This window comes from Pteropus vampyrus, unplaced genomic scaffold (genome assembly GCF_000151845.1).
Source record: "Pteropus vampyrus isolate Shadow unplaced genomic scaffold, Pvam_2.0 Scaffold461, whole genome shotgun sequence".
NCBI classification, from domain to species: domain Eukaryota; kingdom Metazoa; phylum Chordata; class Mammalia; order Chiroptera; family Pteropodidae; genus Pteropus; species Pteropus vampyrus.
The window spans coordinates 2,562,213-2,582,866 of NW_011889242.1; the positions used below are offsets into that span (position 1 = coordinate 2,562,213).

Below are 20,654 nucleotides of genomic sequence, written 5' to 3' on the forward strand. Positions count from 1 at the left end.
GCACAAAAAAGGGAGAGATGGCTACACTCTGGAGAGGAAGGGTGAGGCAGTCACATCAGGGTAGAGCCAGAGAGGAGGGAGGGGCAGGAACTAGCTACCTGCTCTCAGGCCTAGCCAGGCTCTGGTGTGGCTTTGCTTATGCAGTGTCACAGTGTTCTGAAACTTTGGAATTCTCTGGGATTTCAAGTGGGCTCATTATATGGGGAGCTGTGCAGGACCAATGTAGTCTACATGGCTTGTCTACTATTGGCCTAGAGTTCTAATCAACAATGTAAAAGACACCGGGGAGGCTTGACCTGTTTTTTATGACCCCAAATTGACGTCTAGTGATCCTCTGCCTTTTTTGAGTGTCCCCAACTTGTAATTTTGCTAGAGCCTAAACTCCAGTTTGGCAGCCTGTGTAACCTGGGACCTTCTTTCATTAGAACCTGGCTGCCCTCAAGTCCTTGTCCAACCTTCAGATACCCAGGGTCTCGTGGACATGTCCAGGAGTCCCTAGGCACCTGGGGGACTTGTCGGGAAAAGCCAGCAGGGCCCAACGCACAGCCCAGAGCTCAGGTACAAGCCATGCGGAGTCCACACCAGGAAGCAGCACAGTCAACCCCGCCCAGCCCGCTCTGGGCTGGGTCACGTGGCCACGCAGCACGCGGCGTGCGTAGGATGGGGCGGGGCTTAAGTCCCAGCGCACATACCCATTGGTTCTCAGGGCGGGCGCACAGAGCCACCAGTCGGTGCGCGCCCTCACCTCCAGCAAGGCCGAGGCTTTGGCGGGAGTTATCTGTGGGCGTGAGGTGAGACCCGCTGAGTCGCTGCTGGGCCATGCCGGGTTGGACCGGGCTCAGGGTCTTCCGGGGGTCTTCCCGCTTCGGGCGCCGCCTGGACGGCCTTCCTGATGGTGGGCGCGGCTGGAGGACTGGCGGCCCCGAGAGCCTGCCGAGCAGTGAGTCCCTTCCGGCCACGGCGTAAGGGCCACGTTTGCGACGCCACTTTTCCCCAGTCCCGACCTGCAGTCACCCTAGACCCAGGACTGTGTGGGATGGAAGCCTGGCCCTGGCCCTGGCACTGGGGCAGGCTCCCTCTCGTCAGCCTCAGGCCGCTCCACGACCACGCGCCTTGGGCCTGGTGAGGGGCCAGGTTCGGAGCCACCCCCGCGCTCCCTCCCGTTCCCGGGCCTGGGGGTGAAGGGGTCGTGTTCAAACCATGGTTCTTTGTGGGGAACAGACATTCCAGGAGGGAAGGGCGGAGGACAGATGGGGATGCCACCCTTTGAGGACTGCAACTCAGGTGTGAGCTGGGCTAGGCATCAGGTGGGATTGATGTGGGAGGCGCCTGCTGCCGCCTAAAGGGACAGTTGGGCCAGGCTCCAGCCAGCGGAAGCCCTGGGCTGCGTGCCACATGTGCCAGGTCCCATGGAGTTTCAAACAGCAACAGCTGGAAACCTCAAAATTTTTTTTTTTTTTTTTTTAACGTAACAAGCTGTCTAGTTTTAAATGTTGATGTTAATTCAAGTTTCAGAATATTGCTTAGGAGACCCACAGGAATTGTGGGAGAGGAAGTTGCAGCCAGTCACCAGGCACTTCCTGGGTCTTCTCTGCTGGGCAGACAGGTGAGTCAGTTGCAGCCCAGGCCCTCAGGACAGGCCAAGATGAACAGCGCATCAAGATTGGGTTAGGGAAACCAAGGAGGAGAGGAAGGCTCTGGAGGGCAATCCTGAGGCATGTGGATTGAGAGCCACTGGCAGAATACCTGGAGGTGGGCGGCTGGGAGAAGGCACTTCCAGGTGGGCATGTGCTGTTTGGTGGATGCAGGATAACCTAAGCAAGCGGACCGGCCTGCCCATCTGGTGTCCTGAGAGTTTGGAAAGGGGTTTTCAGAGCCTAGTTTCTGGGCCAGGAGGGGTCAGTGTGCTTCATGGAATAGATGTTTGTTAGTCAAGGGGACTGTTGTGGGAAGGAGGTGCTGAGGACATACCCAGTGGGGTCTTCTGTGGACAGTGCTGTGGGATAGGGGATCGATGGTGGAAGTCTGTCTTGTCCCCAGCCAGATGAACATCTTTTGGGAACAGGTCTGTGTGGCATGTCTGTGTCTGACTCCCCAGTACCTGCCCCACATGCCTGTCATAGTTGGGTAGGTAAAGTGCCATCTTCTGGTATGGAGGGGAAGAGCGGCTGAGCAGTACCTGCTGGCCCTGTGGCGATGGCCCTGGTCCTCTTTGATAGTTTCATGACTCCGTCCTGCTACCCAGCCTTGTTCTTTCCCTCTGCACAGAAGGCTCTCAGCCTCTAGTATAGCCCCCATGTGTGCTGGGAGATGGCAGGGTGTGTGTTGGTAAGACAACCCATCTCCTCCATGTTAGCTTCTGCTTGCCCCTGATTTGGACACTGTGATCTTTTGAGGACAGCTGCTCCTTGGAGGGACTCATTAGGTATGGGGCATGGCTTTAGTCCGAGCCACGTTCCAGCTCAGTTTCTCATCACTGCTGGCCTGGGTGTTGGCTGTCTGTCCTTGGGATGTGAATTTGGGGGTCACCTCAGGAACCCCTGCTTGTGGCCCAGACTCCAGTACCCGCTCCATCCTTCCATCTTTCCCCAGGTCAGGTTCCTGTGGTGAGAGAGAGAGAGAGGTAGAAGTGGCCGGTTCTCGGACCTTATAGGCCCCCATGGACAACATGTCTGGAGCCAGACTCCGGACTCAGCAGAGGAGCCGCCAGAGTGGCCGGGAGGTAGTGCGGCCCCTCCCATTCCCAAAACACCCTCTGCCCTCCCACCTTCCATCCTGTGCCCCTAACTCCTGGAACCTCCCTTCCCCTGCCAAAGACTTTGAATCTTCTCATTTCTCCATGTGGCCTTTTACAGACCAGTCTGTGGTCCTCAGGCTTGGGGATGAAGCTGGAGGCTGTCACCCCTTTCCTGGGGAAATATCGCCCCTTTGTGGGTCGCTGCTGCCAGACCTGTACCCCCAAGAGCTGGGTTAGTGATACAGGCTGGGCCCCACCCTGGGGAGCTTGGGAGTAGCTTGGTTGTGGGAGCTATGGCTCCGGGAAGCAGCTTCCCTTATGTCCTATGATCAGCCTTCCCTTCCCATGCTTCTGCTTTTACCTCTTGAGAATGGAGGCACTGGTCCCCGTTGTGCTGTTGGCCTGGGGCTGGGTCACAGCCCTGGGGGAGCTGGGTGGGGAAGTGCAAAGGGGCCTGCAAGGAGGTGGGGCATGGCCAGAGGGCTGGGGTCTGACCAGGCCTGCACAGTCCTGTTCAGTTTGGGGGACCCATTCACTCAGTCACTCAGCACAGGCTCAAAGACCTCCTGTGTGGCCACGCCGTGTGCTGGTGCTGATGGGACCCGGGTTCTTGTGGAGACCCGCTACATGTCCTCTGCTGTGGATGAGAGACCTACTTGAGGCTTTAACACGCTGCTCTCGGAGAGGGTGGTGCTGCAGAGAGTGCAGCCCTTCTCTTTTAACCACAGAGCCCTTTTTCCTGAGTGGGCATCAGAGTCTTTTGAGAAATACTGTGCTACAGTCCTGTCTCCTGGTGGACACAATAAGCCATCAGTCAGAGCCCTCAGAAGACAGAGCAGGGGCTTTCTTTTGCTGGTGTGCGAAGGCTACCCAAAGACATGCTGTCTCTGTCCCCTCTTGGGCAGGAGTCCCTCTTCCACAGAAGCATAATGGATCTGGGCTTCTGCGATGTGATCCTAGTGAAGGAGGAGAACACCAGGTAGTCAGAGCCAAAGGCGAGTGGGTGGGCCCTGCTTTGTGGTGTCACTTTCTTCCTCTCAAGGGAAAGAAGGACTCCTCCTGCCCTCTGCTCCGTACACATAGGCGTGGAGAGGCAGGCTTGGAGCTCCTGCAGCGCCTCCTGTGAGGGTTTATGGGCTGTCCACAGTGTGTCAGTCCCTGAGCTTATACCCCACTGGGCGGGGAGGGTCCGGCATGGGGCTCAGATGGGCAGGTGCTTCCTCATCCTGCACTGTGATAAACCAAACCCAGGCATTTCTGGGTCATGGTACTGGGGTGTCAGCCCTTCATGGCATACCCTCAGTGGGCCCTAGTGGGGTTGGGCCATCTGAAAGATCTTCCCCCTGCTCTGGGGGCTGTGCTCAGGTTTCGGGGTTGGCTGGTTCGGAGGCTCTGCTATTTCTTGTGGTCCCTGGAGCAGCACATACCCCCCTGCTGGGATGCCCCACAGAAGGTCATGGAAAGCACTGGGTGAGGATGCAGGGAATGGGGTTGGGCTGGCACTCTGGGACCCTTGAAAGGATGACAGAGGCTCTAGGCAGGGGGGTTGACAAGGCTGTCTTCTAGAGTGTTAGCTTTGTCTGGGGCCCTACTTTAAAGATTGAGAATGAAGACTGGAAGGTATGCCCTGGGGAGGCTGTATGGGGCTGAGGGAAGTGGCTTGGGGGACCTTAGGCATGTCACAGCCTGACAGCACTTCTCCCACATCGTAGGGTACAGAACGTCATCTCAGGGAGGGCTCCAGCAGGGGCTGGGGAAGGCCAGGTACCCGATCTTGTGAAAAAAGAGGTACAGCGCATCCTGGGCCACTTCCAGACCCCACCCCGCCCCTTCCTGCTCAGGTAACTCTGTGCTGAGGGACACTCATCCTTAGGCTGGGGCCTCTGCCCTTCTGGAGAGTGAGTGTTGATTGGGCTTGGGGAAAGACTAGATTCTTCCCACAGGGAGCCAGATAGTGTGTTTACCAGAGGGACCGACCTTTTGAGGACAGCTGGCTCCCAGGTGGGACCAGTTGGGTATGGGATGGGGCTTTGATCTGAGGTAGCCCCCAGCTTCCACTCAGTTTCTCACTACCGCTGGCCTAAGTGTTGTCCTTGTGTCTTGGGGCTGGGAATTTGGGGCTTACTCCTAAAACACCTGGTTGTGGTCCAGACTCTAGTACCACCTCCAACCTTCTACCTTTCCCTGGATCAGGTTCCTATGGAGAGAGGCAGAGGTGGCTGGTTCCCTGATCTTAAGGGCCCCCATACCTCCTCTTGCATTTATCCTGCTGTCCCCACCTGCCCCTCCCATATTCATCTGCACAGTCTGAGCCCCTCTTAGATGCAGGTGCTGTTCCAGTGGGAATGAGGGTGCACAGGTCAGAGTGGACAGAGATGCACATGGCTGTAGGACAGTGAAGGCTGGGGTTGAGGGTACCTGAAGGAGAGGAGGTGACTTGTAAGCGAGGAATGAAAGGGGTTAAGGAACCAGCCTTGGGGTGGGGTCAGGGGTTGGAGAGAGGGAACAGTCCTACTAGCAGGAATAGCCTGAGTAATGGCCACCGGAGAGGGCCAGGTGTGCTCATGAAGCTGATGTGCCTGGAAGCTGGCCAGTCAGGGAGAGAGCTGTTGGAGATGAAATGAGAAGTAGAAGGGACCGGATACACAGGGACACACAGGAAGCTTGGATTTGATTTCTGAGTGCAGTGACAACTAGTGAAAAGGTTTTAAGCAGAGAATGATAACACGATTAATTGGGATCAAGAGTAGAGAACAGAAGATGGTATGGGAGGCTGTTTTGTTAGTCCACGTGAGACATGGTGACAGCTTGGACAAGTTGGTCCAGGTGAGGTGACAATAGAGGTCGGAAAAAATGGATTGAGAGACCAGTGTGAAACTAACAGGACTCACTGATGGATTGGAGGTGAGGGTGGGGCAGTGAGGGAAAAGGAGAGCCAGTTTCTGGCTAAGAACCTGGTGGTGTGGATGGAGGGGGTAGGTTTGGGAGGAGTGAGTCTGGCCCACAAAGAATGTTTTGGATATAGTGTTTTAGTGCTGGTAGAGACACCCAGGAGGCAGTTGCTTATGTGAGTCTTATATGAGCTAAGCAGAGAGGCTGGGGACAAGGATGTCTATTCGTGAAGCTTTAGCACATGGACGATGGTTAAAGCCAGGAGATGAGCAATTCACAGAGGGAAAGGGCACAGGGCTGTGCGTGTCAGACTCAGCTGTCCTGGCAGTGCTAAGTCAACTGAGCAAGGATAGGAAGTAGCGGGGGGGTTTGTGACCTCGACAAGCACTCCGTGTGAAAAATGTTTGACTTCATTGAGACTTCCAGTCCCATGACCTGACCTCCTTACAGCGGCCATCAGCCCCTCCTGGTGTAGCTTTGATTCCAGGGTTCATCATGATTATAACGCCCCTGCAAAGGGGCCAGTGGGCACACCCCAGCTGCCTGCTTTCTCTGTACTGAGCAGCCAGATGTTTCTAGAGGAGAACACAGCACATGGAAGTCCTCCCAGGGGCACTGGCTCCTCAGCCTTACCCACTGCCAGCGGATGCCCCATCTCAGGCCCTCAGATGAGGACATGCTGCTTCACCACATCTCCATGCTGCCCGCATCTGTGCTTCCGGCCTCATTTAAAGCCCACCCCCTTCAGTTACCCTTTCCTTCTTGTATCACTAACTCCTCCCTTTTCTTTCACCTTTCTCAGCAGTTTGCAAAGAACAAGCCAGGTTAGGCCTGGAGACAGTCTTGCTCCTCTAATCTCCTTTGGGGTAAACTGAGGCAGGGAGCTTGTCTGAAGTTGATGTGAGGCAGCTGCACCACAAGCTCTTCCTGGGGGCATGTTAGCACTTGCAGGCGTGGGCTCTGGTGTCAGGCTTGCCTGCCAGTCCCGGCATCATTTCTTAGCTTTCTCTACCATCAGCAGCTTCTGCAACCTCTGAGCCTCGCTTTCCTCTTCTGTAAAGTAGGGACAGTAACAGTGGCTCTCTGAGATGCTGGGGGCCCTGCCTCACGGGTGGTGCCACCACACCTCAGACTGGGCCCCGCCGCTCTCCAGGCTGTTCAGCTGGGTGGTGCTGAGGGTCCTGAACTGTCTCTTCCTGAACGTGCAGCTGCACAAGGGCCACATGAAGATGGTCCGTAAGGCAGCCCAGGCGGTAAGCCACCCTACAGTGCGGGTGTGTGGGGGGCGGTTGGCAGGGCAAAGCTCAGTCAGGCCCTTGGTGAGACCAGCCCCATCTGCTGGTGGGAAAACACTCCCAGGCCTTGCCGACCTCTTCGTGTCTCATGGCCCTCCTCCCATGGGGCTTCCCCTAACGTCTTTCATGGTCTTAATAACCATTACGTCAGCGCACTGCCTTAAAAGTTGTCGACAGCTCCTCTCCTTTTGGGAAATGTGCTTAGAGGAGGAACTGCCCAGGTGGGCCCTGTGTCCCTCTGTGGCCCCCTACGCCCTCAGGGTGGGGCAGGCTGGCATGTCCCTCTGGCTGTCCCCCAGCAGGGCTCACCACTCGTGCTCCTTTCCACCCATAAGTCGCTCCTGGATGGGGTCCTGCTGCCCTTCGTGCTGCTCTCCCAGGGCCTGGGTGTGCTCCGCGTGGCTTGGGACCCCCGCACCTGCTCCCCTGTCCTCAGGTAAAAAGCTTTGTGCCTCTAGACACACATGGGTGAAGTCCCCAGCTGGGGCACTGCATGTAGGGATGCAGCTGGGAGGTGCCAGCAGCAGCCCTTATGGGCCCTCTTCCTGGCTTCTTTGCTCTCAACTAGTCCAGCCAGCCAGTCCAGCCCATGGGCTCAGATGGTCAGCTCTGGTTTCTAGGCCCAGCCTGGCTTCAGAATGTTCAGGCAGGACCTAGGCCAGCCCTGGGTGAGCTGAGGCGCTCATTGGCCTCCTTCTTGGTCCCATCTCCTGAGTCCCTTCTCTCATTAGGTTCTCTTTGCCCTGTGCCCCACAGAGCTCTGCTGAGGAAACTTGGGGGGCTTTTCCTGCCCCCAGAGGCCACCCTGTCCCTGGATAGCTCTGATGGAGTCCTTGCAAGGGCCGTGGTCCATGCGGTGAGTGCCCCCAGTGATTGTGTGTTTGGCCAGGCCAGGGCATAGGGGCCTGTTGCTGCTCTGGCCTTGATGCTTGCCTCTGCCACTATCTCCCCACCTTATTCCAGGCTGTGGAGCAGCTGCTGGTCAGCGGGCAGCCCCTGCTCATCTTCTTGGAGGAGCCCCCCGGGACCCAGGGGCCTCGGCTGTCAGCCCTGGGCCAGGCCTGGCTGGGACTGGTGGTGCAGGCCGTCCAAGTGGGCGTTGTCCCAGATGCTATGCTGGTGCCAGTGGCCATCACCTATGACCTGGTTCCAGATGCACCATGTGACACATACCATGTGAGACCCTCCTGCCCCTTGGGATCCCATGTAGACACTGTCTCCAGAAAGGGGGCACAATATTGTGTCCTGTGGCCAAGTGACCCTCAGAACTAGGGTCAGGGGGTACAAAGGAATTCTACCTCTACTGTCATCTTCCCGTGGTGCTGCCCAGGCTGCTATAGTCACTTGTTTCATCCTCAAAAGACTCTGCTAGGGAGAGATTTCTCCTGTTTCATGGATGAGAAAATGAGCTTGGAGAGGTCCTGGTCATGTGCCAGTTTGGGGTCAAGATGAAGCTGAGCAGAGAATGGAGCCCCAGGTAGGCAGCTCCCTCAGCCTCTCCTTCCCTGCAGGCCACAGCCCCACTGGGGCTGTGGACAGGAATGCTGGCTGTTCTGAGGAGCCTGCGAGGCTGCTGCCGTGGCCGCCGGGTCTGCGTTCGTGTGCACCTGGCCCAGCCCTTCTCCCTGCGGGTATGGAGTCTGTTGGGAGGACCTGGGGTCTGTCCTGGAGCTTATGGCAGCCTGGCCGTCAGAGCCGCTGCAGGGAGAGCCTTGCCTATCTCCATGGGCTGTGTGCAGGCTTCCGGGCCGGCCACCTGAGAGCCTTCTCTTGGGCAGGAATATGCTGTCAATGCCCGAAGCTGCTGGGGCAGCAGACAGACCCTGGAGCAGCTGCTGCAGCCCATCGTGCTGGGCCAGAGGTAGGGGTAGGGGAGGGTGTGGGGCTTGGGCATGGCAGGTGGTCCTTTGGCTCAGACCCACAGACATCTTCAGTTCCAGCCTCCTGTCACTAGATACTCTGGGCCACCTAGAACAGTGCCTGGCACCCCTTCTCACCTCTAGTTTGAGTGTGGGAAATGGCAGAGACCTGGAAGTGGCTGGGGTTATAGGAGCCATCATGGCCCTGGGGCTGTGCTGGGACAACACCCTCACTTTTGAGAAAGCTCTCGGCTGCCCCATGATTGTTTTGGGTTGGCTTCCCTCATCCTGCGCCTGTCTCTGTCCCAGCACTGTTGTTCCAGATACCGAGAAGGAGCAGGAATGGACCCCAGTGACTGGGCCCCTTCTGGCCTTCAAGGCAGAGGACCAGCTCCTGGTCAGGAGGCTGAGCCGTCACATCCTGAATGGTGAGGAATAAGGTCTGGGCCTCTGGGGGGCTTCCTAAGCCATCCCTTCTCTCTGGGTCAGCGGGGTATCAGGGCCCTCCATTCCGAGTGGCTTTCTGTACCTGAGTCTCTCTCCTATGAGGCTCGCTTGGGATACGTGAGGAAGTGGGGCCGCCAGGGAGGACACAAGGGAGCCACTAGTGAACGTGCACAGCCAGCCACCTGAGCTGCAGAGGGCAGATGCCTGGAGGCCACCCATCATGGCCCTGCCCTGGGCTCAGCCCTTCACCTCTCTGAGCCTGGGTTCCTGAGCTGTAAATGATGACTAATGGAATGATGCACATGAGGGACTTCACACAGTACTTGGCACAGCATGATGGTTACTGCTGTATTCTCAGATGTCCCTCTGTGGCACAAGCTGGGTTAGTGGGTAGGCCTAGGGGAAGCAGGGAAGGTCTCCGAGCACCTGGCCTGTCTCAGTGTATATTTGATGAATGCCAGTTCTCCACTGGCAGGGTGCCCCCACCCACCCCCCAGGACCAGTCATGCCTGCTCCCCTCTTCCCTGGAGTTGTGTGGGGGCAGTGTCTGCTGCCAAGGAGGCAGGGGATGACTGTTTTGGCCTGCACACTTACTGGGTGATAGAGAACTGGCTGCTGGGCCCAGGCCCCTGACCAGCACCCCTAACCCCGCCCGCAGCCAGTGTGGCGAGCTCTGCGGTGATGAGCACGGCCATTACAGCAACGCTGCTGCTGTTCAAGCACCAGAAGGTAGGCACAGTGTGGCTGGGCTGGGGAAGGGCGTGGCCCTGCTACTGAGCCCTGGTTCTGCCTGCCCAGGGCGTGTTCCTTTCGCAGCTCCTGGGGGAGTTCTCTTGGCTGACAGAGGAGACGCTGCTGCGGGGCTTTGACGTGGGCTTCTCAGGGCAGCTGAGGGGCCTGGTGTGGCACACGCTGAGCCTGCTGCAGGCGCATGTGGCTCTGCTGCGTGTCCACCAAGGGGACTTGCTGGTGGTGGTGCGGCCCGGCCCAGGCCTTACGCACCTGGCACGCCTGAGCGCTGAGCTGCTGCCCGCCTTCCTGAGCGAGGCCGTGGGTGGTGAGTCCTGAGGGATTGGGGTGGGGAGTCGGGGGTCAGGCGAGGGGATGACTTCCTTCCTCATGCCCCGTCCCCTTCCCAGCCTGTGCAGTGCGAGCGCTGCTGGCAGGCAGAGTGCCACCAGAGGGCCCCTGGGAGCTGCAGGGTATCGAGTTGCTGAGCCAGAATGAGTTGTACCGCCAGGTCCTGCTGCTACTGCACTTGCTGCCACAGGACCTGCTGCTACTGCAGGTCAGGCCTCCCACCCGCCAGCTTGGCCTAGGTGCCCCCTCGGTGCCCTGAGCCCTGCTCCTCTGATGCCCGGGCAGGGCCCTGCCTGTCGCTTGGCTATCTTGAGGCCCCATGGACTTCTTCTTCATCCCCAGCCTTGCCAGTCTTCCTACTGCTACTGTCAGGAGGTGCTGGACCGTCTCATCCAGTGTGGGCTCCTGGTTGCTGAGGAGGTAGGCAGGGCTGCTGGGGACAAAGCTCCTGCCTGGGCTGGCCTCCCTCAGCCTCACATCCTGAAGGACAGCTGCCCCATGAGTGCTGTGGGGGTGGGCTGCCACTATCTTGGCCCCCGCCTCTGCCACTAAGGCCTTGTGACTTGGTGAACGACTGGCCCTGGGCCCATGTGTGTATCATGACAGGACTGCACAAATGTACTTCTGAGGTTCTCTGTATACCTCTTGCCCCACATTTCTTGTCCACAGGGCTATGGCCCTTGAGTGTGGGTGCCTACTTCCTCCCACCCTGTAGGTTGGCTCAGCCAGTCTGGCATGCTCCAGGAGACTCGGGCTCCCTAGGTCTGTTTTTATTGCTTCCACCTCCATGTGCCTGGTCCACGATGTATTTGGTCTGGGGGGCTCAGGGCTAAACCTTAGCCAGGCTGACAGGGTACAATGGCAACCCTGGCCCCCAGACCCCAGGATCCCGGCTGGCATGCGACACAGGGCGACAACGTTTGAGTGCCAGGCTGCTGTGGAAACCGAGTGGGGACTTCACCGATAGTGACAGTGATGACTTCGAGGAGGCTGAGGGCCGGTACTTTAGGGTGTGTTGGGAGAAGCCACCTGGGGAGGTGGCAGTGGGGACGCTGTGGGAGCTGCCCTCACCTGGCCTGTACCCCTCCAGCTCAGTCAGCAGTCGCGCTGCCCCGACTTCTTCCTCTTCCTCTGCCGCTTGCTCAGCCCGCTGCTGAAGGCCTTTGCACAGGCTGCCGCCTTCCTCCCCATGGGCCAGCTGCCTGACACGGGTGAGGTCCACACGCCCCTGGCTGTCCTCACGGAGGGGCTGAGAACATGGGGCAGGGCTCTCTGCCTGTGCCCAACCTACACCCCTCTCCCTGCAGAGTCAGGCTACACAGACCAGCTGCTGCAGTTCCTGCGGGCCACTGCCCAGGAGGACGGGTTCTTCGGTGAGTCCTGCCCAAGCAGCCAGCCCAGGAGGCAGCAGGTTGCTGGTGGCTGCTGCCCCCTGCTGAGCAGTGACAGCCCCAATCCAGGAAGGAGAGCTGTGGCATTGAGGACCCTTGGGTGCAGTCTGAGCCCTACCTTGGGTGGCTCTTCTCTACAAGAGGAAGAGAAGCCTGTGTACATTGCTCTTGGCCCTCCCTAGAGCTCACCTCCTCCTTCCTTCTAGAGTGTGCCGACTCAGGTCTTGCCATCAGGGCTGTCTGGACCTTCAGAGACTTGGGGGTGAGAGGGCCAGTCTCAGCTGCTGGCTGTCCCCCTGCCTCTTCCCCAGCCTGCACCCTGGTAGAGCTGCTCAGGGAAGCCCACCTGTGTTCACCTAGGATGTCCTCAGTGTCTCCCAAGAATAAGTGTGGTGACAGGAGCTGGAGGCAGCTTGACAGTTTTCCTGCCCCTTGTGGTCCCCCAGGGCACCGCCTTGCTCCCCTCCCATCTGGGTACTGGGGGTGGCTTGAAACAGCATTTGTGTTCAGACCCTGAGGCTGGAGGGGCCAGAGGTCTCACTGCAGGCCCCCATGGTGAGCACTCAGAATCCTTCTTTGTGGCCCAGGTGCTACAGCAGAAGCCCAGCCCTGCAGGCCCCATGCTACATCTGTCTCCGACGTTTGCCAGCCGGGACAATCAGGAAAAGCTGGAACAATTCATCCGACAGTTCGTTTGCGGCTAGAACTGTGGGGTGAAGCCCATGCTGAGACTTCTTGCCCCAGAACATGGCCATGTCCTGAAGCCAGAGGCAGAAGTGGCTGCACACCCTTGGCTGGACTATTAAATTGTTGAGTTTGACTGTCCCTTGTCGTATCTTGCTTTTTTCATCCTTTGGTGTGATAAACAGGACCGGATGTGTCCACTTCCCAGGCCCAGTGGTGTCTTTTTCGTGTGTGCATGTAGCACCTGCTCTCCTCCACCCTGTGACAACACTCTCTCCTGCTCCCTGAAACAAACTGACACAGTAGTAGAAGCAGAGCGGCTGCTCTGGCCTGAGAATTTTATTGAAGAGAACTCCATGTCACCTCCCAGATGAGGAGCCTGGAGGGACTAGTGCTGGGCTGGTGAGTGGGAGCTGGTGCCCACCTCCTGTCTTAAGTCTGGGGCCTACAGCCAGAGGCATCACACCACCTTGTTGATGATGACGCCCAGTTCTTCAATCTCACACTGGACTTCGTCACCCTTCTGCAACAGAGTGGCCGCCAGCGTGTCAGTCCTGTGTCTCACACATGCATATGCATGCACTTATGCCTGGATTGCTCAAGTCTGGTCCTTCTCCCTTTCCTCCTTATAGCCAACCTACCTTGAGAAAGACAGGAGGTTTCCTGAATACACCAACACCTGGGGGAGTCCCCGTGAGGATGATGTCCCCAGGATAAAGAGTGACAAACCTGGGGCAAAAGGGCCAAGTGAGACCAGGGGCAAGATGCCACAGCCAGGAAGGAGGGCTCAGCTCAGCCACGGGCTCTGCTTGCTTACCGGGAGACCCAGGCGATCAGCGCCTCTATCCCGAACACCATGTGCTTGGTGCTGCTGCTCTGGACCACTTCTCCATTCACGCGGCAGCAGATTTTTAAGTTGTGTGGGTCTGAAATGCAGAAACACCTCCCTGGGGTCCTTCCTGCTTTTCCTCAACCCCGCCTGCAAGTTGTCACTTGGGTGAGTTCAGGAGGGGATGTATCCCAGACCTCTCAGGGGAGACAGAGTTGTCTTAAAAAAGCCTGATGCTGGCAGGGGCGGCTCACCTATCAGTGTCCTGGCTAATTACATTTCTTGTTTTACACCCTCACAAGCACACCCATAGAGTAGCTGGAACACAATCTAACTTCGCTGTCACTGCACAGGGTGGTGTGAGGGTTGGTCACCCAGACATGCCCCCACCCGAATGGCAGTGCTCTGCCCTCTGCACCACTGTCTCCTCCTGGTCACACTAGCTGGCAAAGTCCTGTTGGTCCTCTCCATCTCCCTGAGTGGTGAATGCCTTGGGCTTTGTGATAGCCATTCTGTGAGGCTCAAGGGCCAGCTTTGCTTCCAACCTACAGACTCTCCCAGATGGTGGTGGCTAGAGGAAGCCTGACGTGTCACTGTCACTTGCTTTATGAATGTGGATTCACCACCTCTGCGCTGGGGTCCTCTAGGGGGTGAGGGGGACATGGAAGGAGGCCCGCTGAGAACTCATGGCCCAGGTTGAGACTTGTTCCCTCAGGAATCAGTGAAAGGCAGCTGGGGAGGGGGTTCTCTATGGAGCCACCTCACACTCCCACTTTCTGGCTGCTTTTTCTTTGCTCTGCTATATCTGTGCAGACCAAGAAGAGTCATCATGTGGGCTGTCAGAGACCTACCTGCTACACTGTCCTTGGTCACCAAGGCAGGGCCCAGGGGGCAGAAGGTGTCAAAGGTTTTTCCCAGCAGCCACTGCTTTCCATTACGTCCCATTTGCCAGTCACGAGCACTCACGTCATGTGCCACAGTGAAGCCGGCCACATGAGCCATGGCATCTGTGGCCTATAGGGGATGGGATTTGGCCAGACTGGAGGTTAGATCATGGTGACACCAAGCCCTATAACAAAGCTTTATCCCATACTAGGAGCCAGAGCTCACCAAAAGTGGTGGGTGAGGGACAAGGCAGGTGCCCCAGCAGCTAGGGGCCAACCACCTTCCAGGTCAGGGACAGTGGGCACCGCCCCTTCCACCTCACCTTGATGTGCTTGCCTGTCTTTCCAATGACCACGGCCAGCTCCACCTCCCAGTCCACCTCCTGTAGGGTGGGAGAGGGGCAGTGAACTGTCTGGCTCTGGTCCTGTCCCTCTACCAGTGGGGATGGCCACTGGCCCACAGGTCCCAATTACTATGAACCAGAGTGGAGGGGGCATGACTCACAGCCCTGTAAACTCAGCGAGTAGCGGGCAGCACCAATGGATGCACGCACAGCTCCCATATGACTAGAGGAGCAACATTTGTCTGGCGATTGAGTTTAAAAGTCACTCTAGATACTTCCAAAAAAAGATGGAGACCAAGTAATAATAGCTAATTCTACCATGCATCAGGCACCATTCTAGTGCTTCAACGAATTAACTCATAGGATTAAAAAAACCAACATGCCAAAAGAAAATGTGGGCAAAAGGCTTGAATAAGCAATTCACAGAAAATACACGGGGCCACAGAAAATGCAAACAAGCTTGGCCTTCCCACGGCCGGCAAAGTGCTGTAGGACACACAACTCACCCTTCAGACCAGCTGCTCCTTCCCGTGGTCGCAAGTGGACCCGCCCTGGTCTCCTGGTCTCTAGTGCCATCCCCACTGGCCAAATTGACACCATTTTTTGCATATCAAAAAGAATGTAAATGATGGATTACAGCTTTTTGGATAAAAATAAAAATCAGGAATACACAGTGATACCAAAAAGAAAGGGGTAAAAAAAAGAGGGAGGCGGCTTTTCTTCACAGAAGGACAGCTAATCAAGAGTAGAAGGCATGACCAAAAAAGTCCCCTCTCCCTACCCCCAGGGCGATGATGGAGCCAGGTGAGGGTACCTGGGGGCCCTGGTGAAAACCAGGGCAGCAAGATAGTCACAAGGCTCAAACGCCACCTGGGGACCTGCTGAACTGCCAGTACTCTGGTGGGCAAACTCACGGCCTACCTGACAGAAGCCTCCCAGTGGGGTGCAGGGTGAGGATCAGCCTCTGCTATAGATGACGTTGGCATCCCCCAGACTTCCATGTTAAAACATAACCCCCAATGTGATAGCATTAGGGGTGATCACGTCACAGGGAGAGCCCCCATGAATGGGAACAGTGTCCTTATCATAGAGACCTGAGAGCCCTGGCTTTCTGCCATGTGAGGACACAGTGAGAAGACAGCTCTCTGAAGCAGGAAGCAGCCTCACCATGCACCAAACTTGTCGGCGCCATGACCGTGGCCCTCTGGCCTCCAGACTGTGAGCAACAGGTGTCTGCTGCTGAGCCCCCATCTACCTCGTGATGGCTGCTCAAAAGAACCGCGACACCATGAGCTCTGATGGGAATGTTCCACCTGAATCTAACCCTGAGGACAACCAGACAAATCCAGATTGTGGGGCAGGCTACGATACTTGCCCGGACTCTTTAGTCAGTTTCCCAAAGGACAGCAGAGAGCAGGATTCAGAGGGCAAAGGTCTGCAAAGCATGGCCTGTCTCTGTGGAATCCTGCCCTGTCTGCTCATTACATGGCAGCCACGGCTGTCTTCACACCATGGTGGCAAAGCTGAATCACTGTGACAGATACTGGCCTCCAAAGTCCAATACTGACTATCTGGCCCCTTGAGAAAAGTCTGTGGGTCCCTGTGAGCCTGCAGGTCACAGGCACTAAGGAGACAAACCAAACACATGTGGTCTGACCGATCCCAGTCAACGAACACATGAAGAAGAACCAATACCCACACTAAAGTCCTCTTTGGGAGTGATGGGAATCCCTGATTGTACTACTGTCAGAGCTCATTCATGTTAATTTTCCTGGTTGGGATAATGATATCCTGGTCACGGGGGACCCTGTCCTTATTCTCAGGGGATGCATGCAGAACTTTATAATTTTCTACAGTGAAGGTGCATCACTTTTGTAATCCAAATAGGAATAACGGAAGGTCTTTCTTCTCTCAATTTCTTCCCTGAGGCCAGTCTCACTCCTTTACAAGCCCTGGAGTTTCTGTTTAATGCATACTAAGTGACAGCCAGCCCTCAGGGCTGGCTGCTGCGCACCTTGTGATGGGCTGCAGTGGCTTGAGAGGGCAGTGGGGAGGCACTGACCTGGCTCTCGGGAGGGAGGACGATCTCATCGTAGGGCCCCACGATGGAGCTGCCAAACTTGCTGAAGATGATGGGCTCCTTAGGCACAGGAACGTTCTGTTCCTTGCAGTGGTCCACGTAGTTCATGCCCACACACACCACCTTGTCTGGCCGCGTGACTGGAGCCAGGAAGGTCACTTCTGCCCGTGGCAGGACTGGCAACTGAGCAGCCAGGGCTCTGCAGAGACCAGGGCAGGAGAGAGGGGCTGCTGGGAGTGGGCTGCAGTCTTGCGGTGCTGGGGAGGTACTGTAGCACCTACGAGTTTGGCTGCTTTAAAAGCTTCTAGATCTCTCAACCGTCAGGGTAGAAGTCGAGGCCCGCTGTCACCCTCTGACATGAAGTATTGTCCGTTGCCCACCCAGAGTGGGTGACACTTGTCCATGTGAGGGGATTCAGAGGTGCATATGAAGTGTCTGGAAGGGTCTTTCCCTCACCCCTTCTTGTTGCCCTACTCCAGCCTTAGGGACACACTGTCCTGTGTAGCTCTTCATAGCAACTACATATATTCTTCTTTGCCCATCATTTTGTGTGAATGACATCACACTATATACACCTTATTAAAAATATACACATTTTAAAGACCTTGCCATAACGGTCTTTTTGCATGTGGTTGCACATTGCTGCACTGCAGTGACACACCCAACTCCCTGCCGAGGGACACGAAGCAGGTCCCAATCTTGAGAGCATACAAAATGTGGGAAACATCCTCACCAAGACTGCATGCTGGCACCCATCTGCATCCCTCCCAGTCTGCAGTGCAGAGGCTGTCTCGAGGTGGTCTGCTTTGCTGTTCATTGGCACCTTCAAACCAGATGCCGCAGGGAAGTCGCCATCAGGAAGTCGCCAGCCCAAACCCAGGTACCATCTTTAAGAAAACCTCTTTGTAGCCCTCTCTGCCCCAAGGAGCCAAGAGCCTACTCACCCCTGCCCCGGCTTCCCAAGATGCTGCTAGGACCCAAGGTCCAAGACTCCTCAGGTGGGCATCATCCCCAGCAGTGTCACAAAACAAGAGTTCTGGATCCATCACCAAATCTGGGGCCTTGGGCTAACCAGGCTCCCTGTGCCTTGGTTTCCCCCTCTATAAACTGAGGCTGCTGTCACATAAGATTTCTAAGGCTCTTCACTAAGAGAACAAGTGAGAAAGGTGAAGTTGCCCTGCTTCCTTGTGAAAGAGCTACCTGCTGGTTCTGTTGCTAGGCAGGGATGGAGGTCGGAGTGGGGAAAAGGGAACAAGGTCATGACTACATAGTGCGCTGCTGGCTGATTTACCTTCTCGCCACTGAGAGAGTGGTCTCTCCCTGCTCCAGGAACTCCGTCATTGTCTTGGGCAGTGTGGGGTCAAAGGTGTTGAGGTTGATAAGCCCCCCGCCATTCTCTGACTCCAGGCCCAGGTGAGGTCCTACCAGGTGGGGTGCCTGGAACTGCACTAATCTCATGTCTCTGGAGGGTTGAAAGGGCCATCTCCGAGCCTGCAGCAGAGCCGTGAGCAACCTTCTCTTACTAGAGGACAGCATCAGAGTCTATGGAGGAAAAAGTATGTTCAGGGGACAAGTGGAGCTGGGCACCACCATCAGGATCCCTGAGGTTCTTGGAGCTGCAGCCCAAGTCCCTGCGCCCATTGGCCATCCTGGCACACCATGTGGAAGTGGTCTAGATTTGTAAGTTATTTACTCTGTCACACTTTACAGGGTGACTTTTTGCTCAATGTGCATAATGAAATCTCTCTAGAGGAGCGACTACTTCATGCCAGGCCCTAGGCTAGGTGCCAGGGTGTCCAGCATTCCTTCATCTGGTGCTTCCTAAAAGTGTACACTGTACCTGGCACCAGTGCTGCACTGGGCAAACAGTGCAGATCAGACACACTCAGCCCTACCATTCTTTCAGGGGACACTGATGTTAACAATGATGGCGTAAGATTCAGCAACTGGGACTCCTGCTGTGATGACAAAGGGCCCTGCCTAGTTCCTTGAGGAAATGATGCTGAGCTGGGCAGGGCTAAGATGAGTAGGACTAGGAATCAGGCAAGTGATCACTGGGGAAAATGGCATCACAGCTGCCATGAACAATTTTTTTTTTTTTTTTAGGCGAGGCAACCCTTGGTTGACCTCATAGATTGCAAGGACCTTGTCGGCTGACAATCCCTTATTTTTTATTTTTTATGCCTACAGCACCTGGTCTTCCTAGGTGGTCTCCCTTAGCTTCTGAGATCAGATGGGATCATGAACAATTCTTTAAATGGCAACTGGACCCTATTACCCTCTGACTTAAAATGCTTTCCACTGCTCACATCGCCAAGCCCAAACCCCTCAGCCCCAGCCTTCTAGGAGCAGTCCCCACCTGTCTCTCCAGACAGTACTTAGTTTCTCCTGCTGGAGCATAGCTGCCTGAGGGAAGAGGCTGCAGACAGAGGGCAGCGCTTGACCTGACAGGCATCATTGGGCTGTCGGCCTCTCCAAGTCCAAGGGTCGCATGGGTTTCTTTCACTGTGGAGCCCACAGTGGCCAGCACTATGCCTGGCACACGGACAGCTCTTAGCTACTCTCTGCTGAATGAACAAATGCCTGCACAGGGGCTTGACTTTTCCCCACTTGGGAAACCTTGGTGACTGTCAACCTCAGGAAGTGCAGCTATGCTCTCCCTCCTCAAATTACCTGGAAGGTATCAACAGGGCTCAGGTCCTGTTTCAAGTTCCAGGCTCCAGTCAAAGACAAATATCTTTCTCTTGTTTTGTTTCTAATCTAAGTCTGGCCTTCAAACAGTTCTTTCCCTGCATGGTTCCTTGCTTTTAAAAATTGCCCTTTAAGTTCAGGCACGTGGAGGTCGCCCCAGACTCCTGGTCCTCACCCAATGATTCGATCTGCCTTGTTCAGTTAGAGATGCATGAGACCCAAGTAACCGACCTGGCCACCGTGCTGGCTGATGAGTCTGACCAGAAAAACGTGAGGTGGAAACGGCACTAGCATCGCAGCTCGACAGACGTGTGTGTACCTGGACGGCATCCCACCGTCCACTCGCACGGGACCCTGAGCTAGTCCCTCAGTTTTCCTTCATGCCCAGCTTGGTCCCCTGCACTCGGTGGGCGCTGACGAGGGCCCGTCTGTGTGGTCAGAGCCGAGGGGGCCCAGGGTCCAGCCCTGCCCTTGGCGGGAGCCTCACGCGGAAAACGCTGCCGGGCCGGCCCGAACCTGACCTACCTGGCTGCGGCGGCCGGTCGCACGGGCGTCCCGTGCTGTCGGGCCAGGCTGCGGGGCGGGGGAACTGAGGTCGGCAGGCACCGAAACACTGGTGTCAGATACCAAGGCCGCGAGCCGCTCAGGGAACCTCGGACGCAACCCGTCCCGGGGCTCCTCTAATAAGACGTCTGAAGAGGCGGCGCTCCCTGGTGACGTCACAGGACGACGACCAATAGTAGGGCGTCTTCCGGTCCCGGAAGTGACGTATGGGGCAGATGGCCTCTTGTGGACCATCAGAACTGTGGGTAGGCCCGGTGCCTGCGAGTCTGCTTATTCCCTTGTCTCGCGCCGACCCGGGTGCAAGCGCTTCCTAAGGCGTCGCGCTGGCCTTCCCCGCGTCGGATCCCGTCCCTGGGCTGGGCACCGTTCCGATCGTTGGGCAAATGCTGTGGAAGAAACTAATTATAGGGTGCTGGTTGACAAAGACAGATCTGTCTTCTGATGCTGGTTTATCATTGAGAGAGGGGATGAGGGCACCCATTTTACTAGGGGGCACCTGAGTCTGTAAGCTTTGCTCAAGATGACGCAGCGAGGGGAACCAGCATTCTTGACCCCAGGTCCAGCCTTTTACGCCCACATTCACTTTGGCCCTGCTGGCTCTGCTAGCGGCCACGGGCACCCTTTCCTGAGCAGGTGGGTCTCCGCCTGTATCCCACTTTCCTCTCCATTCCCGGAACCCTGCCCAGCTCGCACTGCATTCCCTTTATGACCAGCTGGTTCAGACAAAATCCATGCCATTGTTGCCGACCCGGGCAAAACTAGATTCGAACTTGCTTCCAGTGGAGGGAGTAATCCAGATTCCTAGATACTTCATATTATTGGAAACTAAAGTACCTATATTTTAAAATGTTAAACCTTGCATTTCTGGGATAAACCC

The 20,654-nt window shown here is 56.4% G+C and overlaps 2 protein-coding genes across 4 annotated transcripts; one reads left to right on the forward strand and one right to left on the reverse strand.

The window, feature by feature from the left end:
* Positions 1–2,659: 2,659 nt before the first annotated feature.
* On the forward strand, positions 2,660–12,633 carry GPAT2 (glycerol-3-phosphate acyltransferase 2, mitochondrial). The gene is made up of 21 exons (XM_011382034.2): positions 2,660–2,722; positions 2,856–2,969; positions 3,643–3,716; positions 4,103–4,207; positions 4,450–4,578; positions 6,783–6,882; positions 7,227–7,360; positions 7,681–7,780; positions 7,888–8,100; positions 8,436–8,555; positions 8,703–8,785; positions 9,093–9,211; positions 9,889–9,959; positions 10,029–10,287; positions 10,370–10,518; positions 10,653–10,730; positions 11,189–11,320; positions 11,401–11,521; positions 11,618–11,683; positions 11,908–11,963; positions 12,289–12,633. The coding sequence occupies exons 1-21, from the start codon at positions 2,660–2,662 to the stop codon at positions 12,403–12,405; spliced, it is 2,403 nt and encodes an 800-aa protein (XP_011380336.1). The 3' UTR covers positions 12,406–12,633.
* Positions 12,634–12,691: 58 nt separating this feature from the next.
* LOC105306798 (fumarylacetoacetate hydrolase domain-containing protein 2) lies at positions 12,692–19,927 on the reverse strand. 3 transcript variants are annotated; one of them, XM_011382011.2, is made up of 8 exons: positions 19,739–19,926; positions 17,814–18,064; positions 16,505–16,721; positions 14,422–14,481; positions 14,066–14,228; positions 13,203–13,311; positions 13,027–13,114; positions 12,692–12,908 (listed from the first exon to the last, which is right to left on the reverse strand). In XM_011382011.2, the coding sequence occupies exons 2-8, from the start codon at positions 18,056–18,058 to the stop codon at positions 12,846–12,848; spliced, it is 945 nt and encodes a 314-aa protein (XP_011380313.1). In that variant the 5' UTR covers positions 18,059–18,064; positions 19,739–19,926; the 3' UTR covers positions 12,692–12,845. The 3 variants fall into 3 exon arrangements, with proteins under 3 accessions (XP_011380313.1, XP_023380093.1, XP_023380094.1); XM_023524325.1 differs by lacking the exon at positions 13,027–13,114 and having other exon boundaries at positions 12,692–13,022; positions 19,739–19,927; XM_023524326.1 differs by lacking the exon at positions 13,027–13,114 and having other exon boundaries at positions 12,896–13,026.
* Positions 19,928–20,654: the final 727 nt, after the last annotated feature.

What these genes read in the sequence shown, in the direction of transcription:
- GPAT2 (XM_011382034.2), top strand. Translation starts at nt 2,660, where the DNA reads ATGGACAACATGTCTGGAGCCAGACTCCGGACTCAGCAGAGGAGCCGC. An exon ending in GCCGCCAGAGTGGCCGGGAG is followed by an intron (nt 2,723 to 2,855) that starts GTAGTGCGGCCC and finishes GGCCTTTTACAG; the next exon opens with ACCAGTCTGTGGTCCTCAGG. An exon ending in GGGCCAGCTGCCTGACACGG is followed by an intron (nt 11,522 to 11,617) that starts GTGAGGTCCACA and finishes CTCTCCCTGCAG; the next exon opens with AGTCAGGCTACACAGACCAG.
- LOC105306798 (XM_011382011.2), bottom strand. Translation starts at nt 18,058, where the DNA reads ATGCTGTCCTCTAGTAAGAGAAGGTTGCTCACGGCTCTGCTGCAGGCT. An exon ending in GACCAAGGACAGTGTAGCAG is followed by an intron (nt 13,312 to 14,065) that starts GTAGGTCTCTGA and finishes TCTGCATTTCAG; the next exon opens with ACCCACACAACTTAAAAATC. An exon ending in AACCTCCTGTCTTTCTCAAG is followed by an intron (nt 12,909 to 13,026) that starts GTAGGTTGGCTA and finishes ACTCTGTTGCAG; the next exon opens with AAGGGTGACGAAGTCCAGTG.